The sequence below is a fragment of the Ananas comosus genome, unplaced genomic scaffold, assembly GCF_001540865.1.
Source record: "Ananas comosus cultivar F153 unplaced genomic scaffold, ASM154086v1, whole genome shotgun sequence".
In the NCBI taxonomy this organism is placed as follows: domain Eukaryota; kingdom Viridiplantae; phylum Streptophyta; class Magnoliopsida; order Poales; family Bromeliaceae; genus Ananas; species Ananas comosus.
The window spans coordinates 1,190-16,527 of record NW_017890617.1 but is presented as its reverse complement, the minus strand read 5'-3'; the positions used below and the strand labels follow the sequence as shown (position 1 = coordinate 16,527).

General features: G+C 35.2%; 2 protein-coding genes and 1 pseudogene across 3 annotated transcripts; 1 reads left to right on the top strand and 2 right to left on the bottom strand.

The window, feature by feature from the left end:
* Nucleotides 1-2,522: 2,522 nt before the first annotated feature.
* LOC109703965 lies at nt 2,523-6,715 on the top strand. Of its 2 annotated transcripts, none has more exons than XM_020224718.1 (5): nt 2,523-2,702; nt 4,577-4,727; nt 4,882-4,960; nt 5,042-5,276; nt 6,128-6,715. In XM_020224718.1, the coding sequence occupies exons 1-5, from the start codon at nt 2,623-2,625 to the stop codon at nt 6,336-6,338; spliced, it is 756 nt and encodes a 251-aa protein (XP_020080307.1). In that variant the 5' UTR covers nt 2,523-2,622; the 3' UTR covers nt 6,339-6,715. The 2 variants fall into 2 exon arrangements, with proteins under 2 accessions (XP_020080307.1, XP_020080308.1); XM_020224719.1 differs by having other exon boundaries at nt 2,527-2,702; nt 4,894-4,960.
* A 102-nt stretch (nt 6,716-6,817) lies between these two features.
* Nucleotides 6,818-9,305, bottom strand: LOC109703966 (annotated as a pseudogene).
* A 2,130-nt stretch (nt 9,306-11,435) lies between these two features.
* LOC109703962 (putative ribosomal-protein-alanine acetyltransferase) lies at nt 11,436-14,008 on the bottom strand. The gene is made up of 2 exons (XM_020224714.1): nt 13,666-14,008; nt 11,436-11,837 (listed from the first exon to the last, which is right to left on the bottom strand). The coding sequence occupies exons 1-2, from the start codon at nt 13,952-13,954 to the stop codon at nt 11,605-11,607; spliced, it is 522 nt and encodes a 173-aa protein (XP_020080303.1). The 5' UTR covers nt 13,955-14,008; the 3' UTR covers nt 11,436-11,604.
* Nucleotides 14,009-15,338: the final 1,330 nt, after the last annotated feature.

Below are 15,338 nucleotides of genomic sequence, written 5' to 3'. Positions count from 1 at the left end.
CAATAGTAATTTTATAGAGAATAAATGGTGTTACAAAAAAAAGAATAACAAGATTTAACTCTAGAACTATTGTTTGAAAGAACTAGAAGGTTGAAATGAAGTTATATATATTTTTTATTGTTAACCCTTATTGGTGGTAATTAAGAAATAGAACGTTAAAAAGATATATATATTTTTATATCAACCTACTAAGATTAATAAATAAGAATTAAAAATTTGTTAAAATACTGTTAGTAATAAAGATGCTCGTTTGAGATCTTTTCTTTAGATGATAAACTTTTAAATCAATAGTTTTGTCCCATTAATCATGATTCACACTATTTAAAATATTTTTAAAAAATAAGTTATATATTTTTTTTGACGACATTGTTTTGTGCGTTAAGTGGAAAGAAAATTGAACAGCTGAAAGTGAATATCTTTTAAATTTAAATTGTCAAAATTTAAATTACTTGGTCTAAAATTTGGGAACTAAACTTTTTAAAAGTTAAAATTATGGGGAGTAATAAGTTGCCATGGAAAGGATATATATATATATAAAATATATAGTACATAATAAACCATCTACATGCATTTAAGGCAATTATTTATGATCCCTGGTCCGTACTCCGGGCGCAGGCAAACTACCCCACCTCTTCTGTGGACCACCAATCACGAGCCATCGAGTTGAATAGTCAAATTTGAACACGTAGACATTTTTAAAAAACCCATAAAAAAACAAAATCATTTTGAACTTTGAACACTGTTTTTTATATTTTAATTCCTATTTTTTTCGATAATATAAATTATTATTATTATTATTATTATTATTTTAGTATTATTATTTTTCTAATTGGTGGGGTCGTATGTTGGATGCATATTCTATTTCTCCACGCAGTGGATAAGCTAAGCAGGTCTAGAATTATCTGGAATTTATTTTATTTTATTTTATTTATTATATAATTTGTTTCTATAGTATTCTACACTTATCCTCTTCCAAATGTATACTTACTAGGATGTAGGAATTAGCTACGACTCATCCCTTAACCCAATTTTGTTGATTGATAAGCAAAATTTGTTAATTTTTTTAAGGCTAAATTATATAAAATTTCTCTATCAAAACTCGATTTTTCACTTTCCCCCCTATCATTTAAAAACCTACATTCTGCTCCCTTATAAAATGAAAAATGTTCACTTCGCCACCTACCGTTAGTAATTCGTTAGGGTTCTGTTTATAAAATATTATTATATATTTTTTTATACCAAAAATGTCCTCAGCCTTCTCTCATGTGAATATGATGAGGGGCAAAATAGTGAGGGGCAAAATGATCATTTTATCATCACAGTTCACACTGTACCTTCTGTGAACATTTTTTTATTTTATAATGGGGCAAAGTGTAGGTTTTTAAATGACAGGGAGGAAAAGTAAAAAATCAGATTTTGACAAGAAGGTTTTCTGTAATTTAGCCATTTTTTAAAGTAAAAACGTATAAAATTTATATGAGCTATTGACCATTTTAATTTTACTGCTTAATTTTTTAAAAATTTAATTTTATTATTTAATTTTTTAATTTATATAAATTTTGAGTGTGTCGTCTGCCTTTATAAGTTTAATTAAAGTATAATTTATACAATTCTCGCGTTATTTATTTTTACGAATTTAGTTAGTATATTTTATATAATTATCGTAACTATAAATTTATTAAAATAATTAGATTAAATTTTAAAATTAAAGTATCATTGACTGACTCAAATTAAATAAACTGAAAGGTTTTATAATAAAATTAAAATTTTAAAATATCTGGTAACTAAATCAAAATAGTAGATTCGATTGGTAATGTGAATTTTTTTTCTTTTAAATATTCATTTTCTTTTTAGGTTGTAGCAATTTCCTACAAACGATGTTGCACATAAAATATTTTAAGGTAGAGGAAAAGCGATGTCATATCGAAAGCCCAATAAGTATAGAATTGGGTCCCACTTTGTGGCTAAATTGCACTTTGGTCCTTAAACTTTGAGGAAGGACACTTTATGTCTCAATTATTAATTTTTTATTTTTTTTGGTTCAAATTAGTTAAATTATTTGGTTAAATATTAACGTTTTAATACTATTATATAATTTATACCGTGCTAATTATTTGCCACATTACCGTTGTATTAGTAAACTATCAATATCTAGTTAATTAAATTAGACTATTTAAAATATTAAAATAAAAAGTTAATATTAAAATTTAAAGACGAAAGTGTCAACGGGTCAAAGTATGAGTCCCAAAATCACAATTTAGCCAGTTTCTTTTTTTACATTGTATTAATTAATAGTAAATAAATATATATTTTTTTTATTTCCTTCAATTTTGACGCGCACGACGCCACTTCCTCGTCCACGTGGCATCAACCCAAGCGCTTCTTCGCTTCTCCTCTCACTCTCTCTCTCCTCAGAATACAAATACTGAGAGAGAGAGAGAGAGAGAGAGAGAGAGTGGTAGAGAGAGAGAGAGAGGGAGAGGGAGTAGTAGTACGGGTTTAGGGTTAGGGTTTCGGAAATTGCGGAGGAGAGAGAGGCGACGAGGGAGGAGACGCGAGGGTTAGGGTTTTGTGGGGGGTTCGGGGTGGGGCGCTGGATGAGCGATAGTGGTGAGGCGGGGGATGGTGCTGTGCTCCATGCGGAAGTCGTTCAAGGATTCGCTCAAGGTGCTCGAAGCTGATATCCAGCACGCCAATAATTTGTAAGCTCTATCCTCGCCGAGGCTCTGGTTCACCTCTCGATTTGGGTAGTCTGGGTAATGTGGGTTTTGATCTCGCAACACGAGGTTTTCTTTTTAATTTTTTGGGGAAATCTCGTCTTTTTTTCAATTTTGTGTTGTTTTGATGTGTAAATGTTCCTCCTTGATGTTTTTTTTCCTCCAAATTTTGTTCTTCTTCCAAAGCCCTGCTACAAAGATCGCATTTTTATGGGATTTTTGTGTCGATTTGTATGATTTTAAGAAGATTTTATGAGAGGATATTAGCAACTAGTGCGAGAGATGCAGCTTTTAGTGATTGGGAATTGGAGTGTGTTTGGATAAGAGATAAGTTGCTTCCTCACGGCACTTTACATCTAAAAGTTGTGCCTTCGAAAACCCTACTTGTTGCAAAATGTAGTGCAATGTAACGTAGTTTAGGCTCTTTTAGTTATTTTTATTTTATTCCATCTTTTTGAGTCAATGAGTCTAGTGATGAATGAGGCAGTGCTTTACTTATTGCTTTGTAAGTAGTAATTTTAAGGGTAAAGTATTATGGATGGTCCTAATTTCAATCATCATTTCTAGATCCTAAAAAGATGGTTTGGTTAGTTTTTTAATATTGATCTTTGAGAACCCAATGCAATTTCTCACTTCCAAAGATATCTATAGAGCTATCCAATTTTTGTTGAAATCTCTCGTTCATTTGAGATCATGTACTGAGAAATGTCTAAATTTTCACCTTTTGAAGTCCTTATCCTATTTTTTTCTTTCTTCATCAAGCATGGGTCGCGCCATAAGTGGTAAAGTAGGTTTGTTGCTGATTTGGTACAAGTTTAATTTTTTGACACTGGTTTTTCGCTCTTTTCGGATTATTGTTCATATTTAGTCACTGCATTATCTGATTTTTTCGTTAGAATAGAGAAATAAGCATTCTTGCTAGTGTTAATGTTGCGAGAATGGCAATTTTTTTAACCTCCTGTCGACTATGTCAGGTTCTTAATATTCCTGTCTTACTCCTCGTTAATCTGAGCTTTAGTGAGCAGAACATGTAATTTATTTGGATTCTCTCTTTCTCCCGCAAAAAGAAACGCTAGTTTTCTCTTTGAGATTTTGGAGTAATGCTTCTTCCCTTGACTACTTCAGGCTCAAGATTTTTTTTTTAAATTTCTTGTGGTTAATTTTTTTCGCTAGCTATGTCCTGAGGTGGGATCCAGTTTTTGCACAGATGTTTCCACATTTCACTTTGCGTGTCTTCATTTACTCTACTGAGCATGCGTGTGCAAATATCTCCGCAGGACCTCTGAAATAAACAGCTGGCAACTGAAACAATGGCACACTGGCCAGCAACTGAGCTCTAAGATTGCGTCTCAACGAAAAACTATAACCGATGTTTAACCATTGAAATCCTAAGTTACTTCTTTTAGTTTCAGGTTTAAGAATAATAAGTGCATTTGGTATGATTAGTTTCGATAACTTCAGTTGGTCAATAGCAGTCTGATTTATTTCAGAGTCAAGAGTGTGATTTTATTAGTGTTTAATGTTTGACTGCCAGCAGTTTGAGGTGGAACCTTTTCAGGGATTGGCCAGTATTAATAGAGTTGTAGTTTTCCAGTTTCTGAGTTGGAGTATATTGTTATTTAACATATTGTCTCCGGTGCTGATAATGTTGTTTTCCTTCTTTATCCCTGCATTGGCTTTGACATCTCCGGTCTAAGAGAAACATGTAGATTGTGCTAATCAAGTTAATCTTCTTTTGAATGCATTTTGGCTGACTCCTTAGTAAAACTTCTTCTTGATTTCCTCTTTTCCCTTTTAGTAGTCCTTGGATTAGTGGATGATGTTTATTGCTTTTTCATTTTACCTTTCTTACTTCTCAGGGCATCGGAATATCCAAGGGAATATGATGGCGCATGTCTTCAGATGCGACTGTCGTATAGTCCTGCTGCACACATGTTCCTTTTCCTAGTGCAGTGGACGGACTGCAGCCTTGCTGGGGCTCTTGGTTTACTGAGAATTTTAATTTACAAGGTTTTTCTTTGCTTTTTTTTTTTTTTTATATGTGAACATATCTTTTGTTTTTTTGCTTCCTTTTTTTTTAATATATGTGGACATATCTTTTATTACCTCATGTTTTCTTTTGCTTGTTTAATTTGACCTCCATTTATCTTTCTTGATCAAGAAGATTGACATGCAGGTTTATGTTGATGGGACAACAACTATGTCGACCCATGAAAGGAAAGCAAGCATTAGAGAATTCTATGGTAAATATATTGCTTCTCTTGAGCTTGCATCTTTATTATACATGCATAAGCTTTTGGTTCTTATTCTGCTTTTGTGGGCAGCTGTAATTTTTCCCTCTTTGCTGCAACTGCAAAAGGGGATCACTGATGTGGAAGAAAAAAAGCAGAAGGCGGTTTGTATGGAGCGGTATAGGAGGAGAGACGATGATGAGAATATGCAGTTATCTGACATAGATGCTGAGAGGGAGGAAGAATGCGGGATTTGCATGGAGATGAACAGCAAGATTGTGTTGCCCAACTGCACCCATGCCATGTGCCTTGAGTGTTACAATGACTGGTGTGTTGCACTTTCCTTGCCTTATTGCTTAGGTTATATGTATATGTTTCTATTCTAATTTATGATTGTTATAATGTTTAATCTTTATAAATACTGGATTTATCTTTTCCTTCAACAAAATTTTTTTTTTGCTTTAACTGCCTTTTCTCTTCGGTTTAAACTAATATTAAATGATTGGTTTATCTGTTATTTCCTACTCTCACATTGAAAGCATGATGAGTGCAGGTAAAAGTTCTTGAAATTTTGTTAGCCATTCGTTGAGGAGAAAATATTAAAACATCATTCTAGTGGCATAAATCATTTGTTGCGAGTCGGAAGTCCTTGGGTCACATCTTTCCAGACACTATCTAATTTCCCCTATACACGAGGGGAAGTGTTGACCATAAAATATTAAAATGCATTGTCAAGTAGAAAAGCGGTTGTTTTACACCACTACGCCCCTTTGAAGGACGCTTGCAGTCTTTGCAAAACTGCTTGTCACCACTTTGTGAAAGCATTTATTTAATGCTTTAGTTGTGAAGAAGTAAGCAGTTAAAGCAACTGCAGGTCATATTAATTTTGAACAAGGTTGCATGAGCTTTGAATGCTATACCAGGCAATGACATCAAAACCAAACTTATCTCTCTTTGTTGTTTCTCAATGTTGATTTGCCCCTTTTTGTGCGTAAAACATCTTCAATATCCATGTCAATAATATATTCCTTCTAAGGTGGTCTTGTATTAAAAAATGTTTGTGTAGTGTGGAACGATGGCTTGATTCCGTTTTGTATGTTTTCCTCGGACAATCATTTAAGCACAAAGACTTATTCAACTGTTACGTTGTGAATAAAGAGTCATTCCCCTCTCTTGCAGGAACTCGAGGTCGCAATCATGCCCCTTCTGCCGCGACAGCTTAAAGAGAGTTAACTCTGACCATTTATGGATATACATAGACGCGAGAGATATCGTTGACCAGGGCACCGTCTCGAGAGAAAACCTCAGGCGCCTCTTCATGTACATAAACAAATTGCCGCTGATTGTTCCCGACGTAGTCTTCGATTCCTACGATTCTCACGTCAAATGAGCTTACCACGCCTGATTCCCATTACTGCTGGTGGCTTTCACATTCACGCCCTCAGCTAGTGCCGCCGCTCCACACTCAGTCTCGATCGTTTTATGCTCGAGAGTTCTTTCCACTTTCTGTTTCGAGTAATGAAGCTAGCTTCTGCTACTTCCGAAAGCAGCTCGAGAACTCGAAGAAGCTGGTAGTGGAATTTGTCTATAAGTTTCTGTTAAGATCTTCTCTAGCTTGTAAATGAGCCGCCTTACGGTTAAGGTGGTAGTTATGTTGAACTAATTCCGTAGAGCGTAAGCAATATATAGCCATCTGTATGTATTTCTCTTCTCGCCGCTTTATAACACTTGTTTCATCTATGAAAAGAAAGCTATAATTTCCACTAATGGTTCTATAGCAGGGAGGTAATGTGCTGTTGTTATTCTTCCATAATTAATTTGGGAAATTGTGAAAGAAATAACATAATCTAAAAATGGAGTTGAGCATTCTTAGACAAGTACATTCCTGGGTACTCAGAAATTAATTTAGTCACTTAGCTTGTTTACTAGTTTCACAACATTAGTCAAGAGCAAATCACTTAACGTAATACAACCGCGGCTTGCGCAACACTGTTAACTAGCTAATGTAGTTGCTGCTATCATCTTAAGATCACAATACAACAACTGAAAACACACAGGATTTTCCTCCAGAAAGGGTGCAGCTCGGCCGTATTGCCAGTTAACCTGTGTAACAAATGAGAGTACAAATGATATGAGATGCATTCTGAGAATGAAAGGGTCAAACTACAAGGAAGCAGATTATTTGAGCACATTATGTGATGTTTCTATAAGGCACTTACATTGTAGCAATCACTTGTGTAGGAGAGGGTCGGCGAAGTATGGTGGTGCCTGTTGAACCTGGTTTCCCAGAAGAGGAACGGTTGCGTACATGTTCTCTTCATCGCGGTCGCAGTAAATTCCGTGATCTGGGCCAAGAGCTCTCAGAATCATGGACAGGAACATACACAATCCCTGAAAGACAAATGACTGGATTTAGAAGTATGGAGAACCTTCAAATGCGCGAGACTTTGTACATGCTTCGCGTTTGGAATATCGCAATACAACCTCTTGAAAGAAGAATGAGAGTGAAAAGAATAACATAGTAAAAGATTATTAATCTTTTCTCTAGCACAATTAGGAAACCGAAGCAGTTTTTACCTCCGCAGCGACAACCACAAAGCCGATCCATTCGCACATCTCGAAATTTGACCTCAGGAAGTTCTTGAATGACTCAAATCTCCCAGTTGGGTCCTTCGGGAAATCCTGACAAATTAATACAGGTTAGTCTCAGAAGCAACAGAAGGAAATGCATTCAAAATAGAGACTACTAAGAATATGATCTTGATCTTAAACACCGATCGTGGTGCATACCTCCTCCCAGTTTCTGTTCAGAAACACATCCGCTGTTATCGCAGCCTCCATTGCGATAAGCAAAAAGATGAAAAACATATACTGTGTACAAATTAAGTTCAACAAATAAGTTATTCCTTGTCTGATATGGATCATCCAAGAGAATGAATTCTAATATGCTGGAGTAAGTGCATGGTCGATAGAGGTCGACATCATTAATCGACTAAAGATCCTAAAATGAGAACAAAATGAAACTCAATTTTCATGGCTAAAGCATTTGAAATGCTCTCATGCTTAAAGTTTTGCATTCAAATGTTGGACAAGGATACACATGAAAGGCAATGGCCATTAGACGTTTCCGCGGCGACATGGCGGAGCAACTTACGAAGCACACAAAGACACCTAATCCGAGAGAAACGCAAATGAACCTGCATGTCAGAATACATATCAACTCAGTAAGTGCTTTTCGCAAGAGTAAACTTTTGTTCACGTCTCTAACTAATTTTTGCATTCATGAAAAATTAACATAAAAGTGACAGAAATGACGTGTTCAGCTGATTGCTTGTAATAGCTAAGAAAAACAACAGAAGAATAATAAATCACATTGATCCATTTATAAGAGAGACATCAACAAAACAATTTTATACTTCAAAAACAGAATTTTTAATTCCCTAATCTAACTATTTATAGAGGTAACGAAGTAAATCAGCAAATTTATCTCTTCATTTGCTTCAGAAAAATACTATGTAAATCCATAATCAACAATTTATCGAAGAAGCCGACCGTCCTTAGAAAAAGTGGCAAAGGACTTGGTGTTTGGTACCTGAGCTCTCAAGTTTGAATCCTAGTTGATTCACATCTCCAGCTAAATTTATTTCTAAATGAAATAAACGAACCGGAGAGTGTGCTACTGCTACCTATCTCTCAAAAAACAATTTATCGAAGAACATGAATAACGCTAACCAAACAAAATATGCCCAATCGAACAGCATTTTGAATCAACTCGGGCATCATTCTAAACAACCAATTCTACAACAAAACATGATGATGATAAGACAAGAATTTCCCCAAAAACGAAAACTCATTTCCCCAAATCCATGGAAATAATAATGCTAGATTAGTAGAAATTGAAAGGGCATAGATGAAACAAACCAAGGGGGACTATGATCCGTCCAATGCACATTGGGATGCTTGTAATAAACCCTAATCATCCAAAGGGAGTACAACACCATTCCGATCCCCACCATTCCAATCACCGAATTCACCAGCTTTAGGATCGATTGCAAGCAACATCTCATCAATGTCCCCATCTTTTCCCCCCTCAATTTCTCTTCAATTCACCTCAAGAAAGAACCCAGATCACAAAATCGAATTTTTAAGGTGGAAAGGGGAAAAACTGGGAGAGATTGATGTAAATTAGGAGATTGAGATGAGGGGTTTTGATGAAATTATAAGAGAACAAAAAAACAGAAAAGAAAAGAAAAAGATAAAAAAGGGATTTTTGTATGGGAAATGATTGGTTGGATCCGAGGGTGTAATAAAAGCTCTGAAGCATTTATTTACGCTGTTTTTTGTTGTTTCACATCTGAATAATAATAATAAATAAATAAATAAATAAAAAGAAAAATGAGCGCGCCAAACGAAGCTGTGATTAGCCAAGGTATAGAGACCACCCTCGTACATAAGTTATTACAAAATGCCCCCTCAACATTTTTTTCAGTGATAACTTTTAGGTTTTAAATATTATTAATTTCAGCAGTTATTTTTTGAATCTAATGGTTTTGGTTAATTTTTAGATATTTGTAACTTAATAAAATGAGTTGAATAAAAAAAAAAAGACGAGGGACCTATTTGAAAATGACATAGAGGATCTTAGCACATTTTTAGAATTATTTTTATGACTAAGACTTAGTTTGGCATTGAGGTCTATCTAACGCTATTAGATAAAATAGAGTTGAGAAAAAAACATATAGAAATATGCTTCTGCGTTCTCTGATGGGACCATAAAAAATATATTATAACCGACTCATCGCGATATGCGGAACGCAATATTCCATACGGAAAGTACTTCTCACCGCACGTAACGCAATCTCCTCGCTACGTACGGAAAGTACTTTCTCACCGCACGTAACGCAATCTCCCCGCAATCCCAAGCGAAGCCTAAGATAGTTTGGGTAGTTAATGGGGTAGTTATTTAGAAGGATTTAATTTGGCAAATATAATAAAAAAGAAAAATCTGAAAATAAAAAAAATACAGGAATTAATTGGGGAGACAGGCCTGCCACACTATGCTGTTAATTTTTTAAAAAATTATTTTGTATTAAATTCAAAATTTAATGCTCATGGGGACAACTCATCTGATAATTAATATATTATTATACTACTATATATATATATATATATATATTATATATATTTATTTATATGCTAGGCTACTATACTATTATAGTACCGAGCTCCGGTACTATAGCGTTTGTTTTCGATCTTAGGGCGTTCAAATCAACGATCCACACCGTTAAAACTGATCTAGGGTATTTAAAGTTTCTAGAAATAAAATTTTATTTGTTTTCGACATAGTTTACTTTATGATCAAACTATTTCAAAATTGTCAAATTTCAATGGCTATTACGACGAGTTTGGAGTTTAACGGTGTAGAAGAATCTAAATTTCTTCAAATTTTGATAGAAAATACTTTAAACTATATAGATTAAGGTTAACATTCTTGATCTTGAATTTAAAAGTCCTATGCTCAAATTTTAAAGATTATTCAATTTTCACCGTCCATTTTGATATAATTTATTTACTAAGTAAACGATATCGAAAAAAACTAAAATTTTATTCCTAAGAAATTCATATACCCTAGGTCATATTTAATGGTGTGGATCGTTGATTTGAACGCCCTAAGATCGAAAACAAACGCTATAGTACCGGAGCTCGGTACTATAGATAGTATAGTACTAATTTATCTATATATATTAGTATATATATATATATATATATAAACATTTTTTATTTTTATTTTGTTCTTAAGTCCCAAAAATCGCAACATCTTTTCAACATTTACACGGAATTTTCATTCTCATGGGATAATCCCATTGGATTGCTGCTCAAGTTGTTAAAAATATACACCAATTCACTTGGAAGTTGGAACGTACAGAAACAACGCCCATGGTCTCAATTATAACTCAACCCAACCACTCTCACGCCACCCTACCGCCACACCAACAATCTCTTAAGCACAATCGAACTTGCGATCTCTGACTTTTATATCACTCGTCGGATCGTTGGAGCTAACCATTAATCTCAAAAGTTCAAACTGTTAAAAATACGCAACCAACTCATTTAAAGCGTACAGGCGCATCGCCCCATAGGTATTGATTGTGGCTCGACTCAATCAATCTCATGTCGTTTCGAGCATGATTCGGCCCAACCCGACCTCCCGCCAGTTCAAACGTGACTCAGTCCAATCTGACCTTTTGCCATAGGACAGGATGCGGGTCCCTTTAAACCAACAAATCTCCTCGGCCATATCATATCTATTCACATAAATTGGGTGCCTTCTGGATGCAGATTCACAAATGACTTGATCCATCCAGAATGTTTAATTGCCTGAGTTCTGATACTATGGGCAAATTGGTTGCAGTTTGCAAACTGTAATTGCAGAAACATATGAAACAGCAATTGCTTTTGCTAAGTGATCTAGCTGAACTCTGCAACATTCTTATATCACCTTTCCAATTTCATGCTTATATGGAATGACGGCGGGGGCCGTACCGTGAAACATGAACAAACAAAGACAATCTAATGCAATATTATCATCTGATGCAATATTTCGACAGAAAAGGAAAAGAACATTGAATCAATTATGATGAACTTCTGAATCGACCTTAGCAATTGTCGTCAAAATCCATGTACATCCTATAAGCATCTCTTTCTGAAGAATAGTAGCTTTTAACTGAGCAGTCGATCCGGAAACCGATCTTTGTGTAGAGGGAGACTGCAGGCGATCGTGTTGGATCGACATGGAGGCAAATCCGATGAACTCTCCTTTTCCTGCATTTTTCGACAGCTGCTTTTAGCAAGGCTTCTCCATAGCCCTTCCTTCTGTAATTTTCCTTCACTACAGGATCAGCACAGGAGTAAGAACACCAAACAAGAATACTGTTACGACAAATGCACAAACGGAACCGAAATGACGAACACAAAATTATCAAACCACAAGCAGAAATGAAAGAACACACAGATTTACGTGGAAAACCTTTTGCAGGAAAAAAACCACGGGCGAGGGAGGAGAGAACTTCACTATCGAAACGAAAGGGAATACAATGTTCTTCAGAATTACAACCAACCACGATCACACGCCTCTAGGGCAAAAACAAAGAGAAAATTCATAACGAATTTTGGATCCGACCCGTACCGCGGGGGGCTCCGCCCCCCGCACCGGCCCGAGCCCGTAGCCCACCACTGACATTCATTTTTCCTTCACAATTTAATTTTCCAATTTGGTTGCACCGCGAAGCTGTCGGCGAGTCGTAAACCCGAACCTGAGCCGATAATAGATTTCGAGTCACATCTAACAAATACACATGATAAAGAAACCATAGAATTTTTAATCTTGGATTTTTGAACCCTGGCTACATTCCTGTCTAACAATCTCTCTTGGTAATTAGTTCACCTGCACGGCTCCTAACAAGTATTGGAAATTGAAGTTCAATAAGTAAAATATTCACCAATTTTCAAAAAGACAATAAAATAAAATAAAAGAAAAGATTCAAGGATTACCCACACATCTTACCTACATGTTACTCTTAACATGTTCTAGAGCTACTTTCAAAGTTTGGAGCCAAAAACACATTGCCATCTGAACCCAATGAAAAGGAGGTTTCAATCTAGTCACATAAGAATGCCTCAACTTTGGTTTAACAACTAAATCACAGGATGCAAGAAAAAGAAATCTAAAATATGAGTTCTAAGTAATTGAAATCTTCAGAGTGTTGCATGGTTAGTTGGATGGAACAACTCCAAACACTAAAACACGCATCTCTGAAGTAAAATGGCGAAGAAACGGAGAGGCAAATCCAAAATACAAATACGCGAGACGCAACTACACTATGCATCAAGTGGTGCATGGCTGCAGAACTGGGTTTATCGGACCATCCATCTGAAATGCACACATCAGCTCAACCATTGGTGCGAATGCGATCCAATGATTGGCCAAATCAGAAGTCGAGATGCACTCCACCTTTATATGGACAATCTGATCAACTGGTGAGCAGGGGTTTCCTTGTATGCCAATCTGCGCCCTTCTCGAATAACTACGATGTGTAATGACGGCGATACAATCACATCAATGTAAGTTTTCTCTATGCGCCTTAACTTATTGTAATGTACACATGCGTAGGAAACTAGGAATAGGATACAACCATACTAATGTAACTTTTCATCTAACAATCAGATATTTTTCGAGCAACATTAGTAAATGTAGGCAACAGAATAAGATATTTCGAACAGGCCTTTTAACAGGGATATTGTAGAAACAATTACAATCAGATACAAAAACTGCGGAAAGATGAGATTTTTAAGATTTAGCAAGTTGTAGCAAGCCCAACAAAGAAGAGCTTAGTCAACAATTTACAAAATGAATTGTGATTTTTTTCCCTCATTCCTAAAATTTACAACAAAATACATCTAGTAAATGATTCTAATTGAGAAAGCCTCGACATTAACACTCTGTTTGGCATCAGTAGTTATGAATTGGTTGGTAACTCTCTACAGATCATAACAAATTCGACCTCAAACCATTACAAATCACGGCAAATCAAATCAAAACACACCCACTAACATTTTCAAATAGGAAATCTAATCGGTTGAAATTTACAATTCCATAAAAATCAATGATTTAGAGGAGTCGAAACAAAGTGTAAATTAAAGGTGCATTGTTTACACACCTGCGAGTTTGGTGATGGAGGCGCATAGAGAAGTGACGAAGGAGTACATCACGTACCCTACGATCTCTTCTTCTTCTTCCTCCTCTTCTCCTTCGCCATTAGTGACCTTCGCGTACAACAACCCCGCGTTCTTCTTCCTGAGCTCCTCGTCGAAAAATTTCGCCATGGATTCGTGCTTGGGGAAGATCCTCTTCTCCATCCTCACAATTTGCTCGATCGCTCCTCGAGATTCTCTCCGACAAGAATCCAGCTCGGATATCGCCGCCGCCGCCGCCGCCGCCGCCGCCATCTGGTCGGGCGAGCGAGATGGGCGCGTCAGCGTTGGGGTTTCGCCAAAATATGAGATTTTTTCGTTAACGTAAAAAAAAGTAATAATAAAAATCAAACTTTGGAAACGTTGATCTGAGCCGTCCAATCGTAAAAGGAGGGCTCCTAATTGTTGAATAGAAAATGTAAAACAAATCCACTTTGTAGCTTATATTTGTTTCAGATAATTTTAAAAAAAATTTTAAATTTTTTATTATGGGTTTTTTTTTTTTTTTTTTTTTTTTTTTTTTACTTTAGTACTATATAGTTTGAAGTGTTTGAATTTAGTACTTTGTGATTTTATTTTTTTATTATTCCTTTCATTATTTTTTTTGTTAAATTAATGACAAAGTTAAAACCAAGAAGTACTAAAGTGAATGTTCCATAAACTAGATGGGTATCTAAAGTTTTTTTTATATAATTTAACGAAATGTTAACGGAGGAGCTGATGAGAAAAGAAAAATAAGATCAGAAGGTACTAAATTGATACATTTCAAACTACAAGATATTAAAGTAAGAAAATGCGAAACTATATAGATGGTATTTGAAATTTTTGCTATAATTTAATATAGTATTAAAGTAGTGGCCGTAAGCGTAATTTCGAGACTCATCAATTTTTTAGTATTATTTTTTCTATTTAATTTAAATTTATACTTTTGGCTTATACATTAGCTTTCATTTATTTTTAATAATCTATAACGTATTGAGAGCTTAGACCTAGCTTTGGAATTGCGGGTTTAAACCGATCCACTTTCATGTTACGAGAATGCTAAAAATTTAAAATTGCTCTAACTTTTTCTCCTTCAATATTTTAAATTGGTGGTGAAAATTAGCACTACAAAAGTAAGACCATCATTTAGTAATGAAGGTAAAATTATTAAAAGTATTTTTAAATTTTGTTGGTCTTATAAAATAAAAAAGTATTTCAGATGACATTTCGGACGACGCAATCTCAAATTAAACCTATCACTATTGAATTAAAATGAGTTGGATAGAACCTCATAAATTATATCTTAACAAAGCGAATGTGATTTGCGTGACATATTATACTGTTCTAAAAACAAACTAATTTGAAACTAAATATGTGTTCTCCTTTCAATTCCAAATCAAGGCTTGTTTATAAAGGACAAAATTTTGGTGGGCATCCGTTTCCAAACAATTTATTTGGGGACAGAACCGCGTGAACAATTTATTTGGGGACAGAACCGCGTGTGTACGAGCGCCCATCATCACTGCCCTTTTCCCCTTTCTCTCTTTCTAAAAAAGGAGCCCACAAATTTTATTTTATTTTATTTTATTTTTTGCCGTTTCCCAGGTCGTGATGGGCGCTGCATAGGCATCGTCCCCAAACAAAATTGTTTGGGATG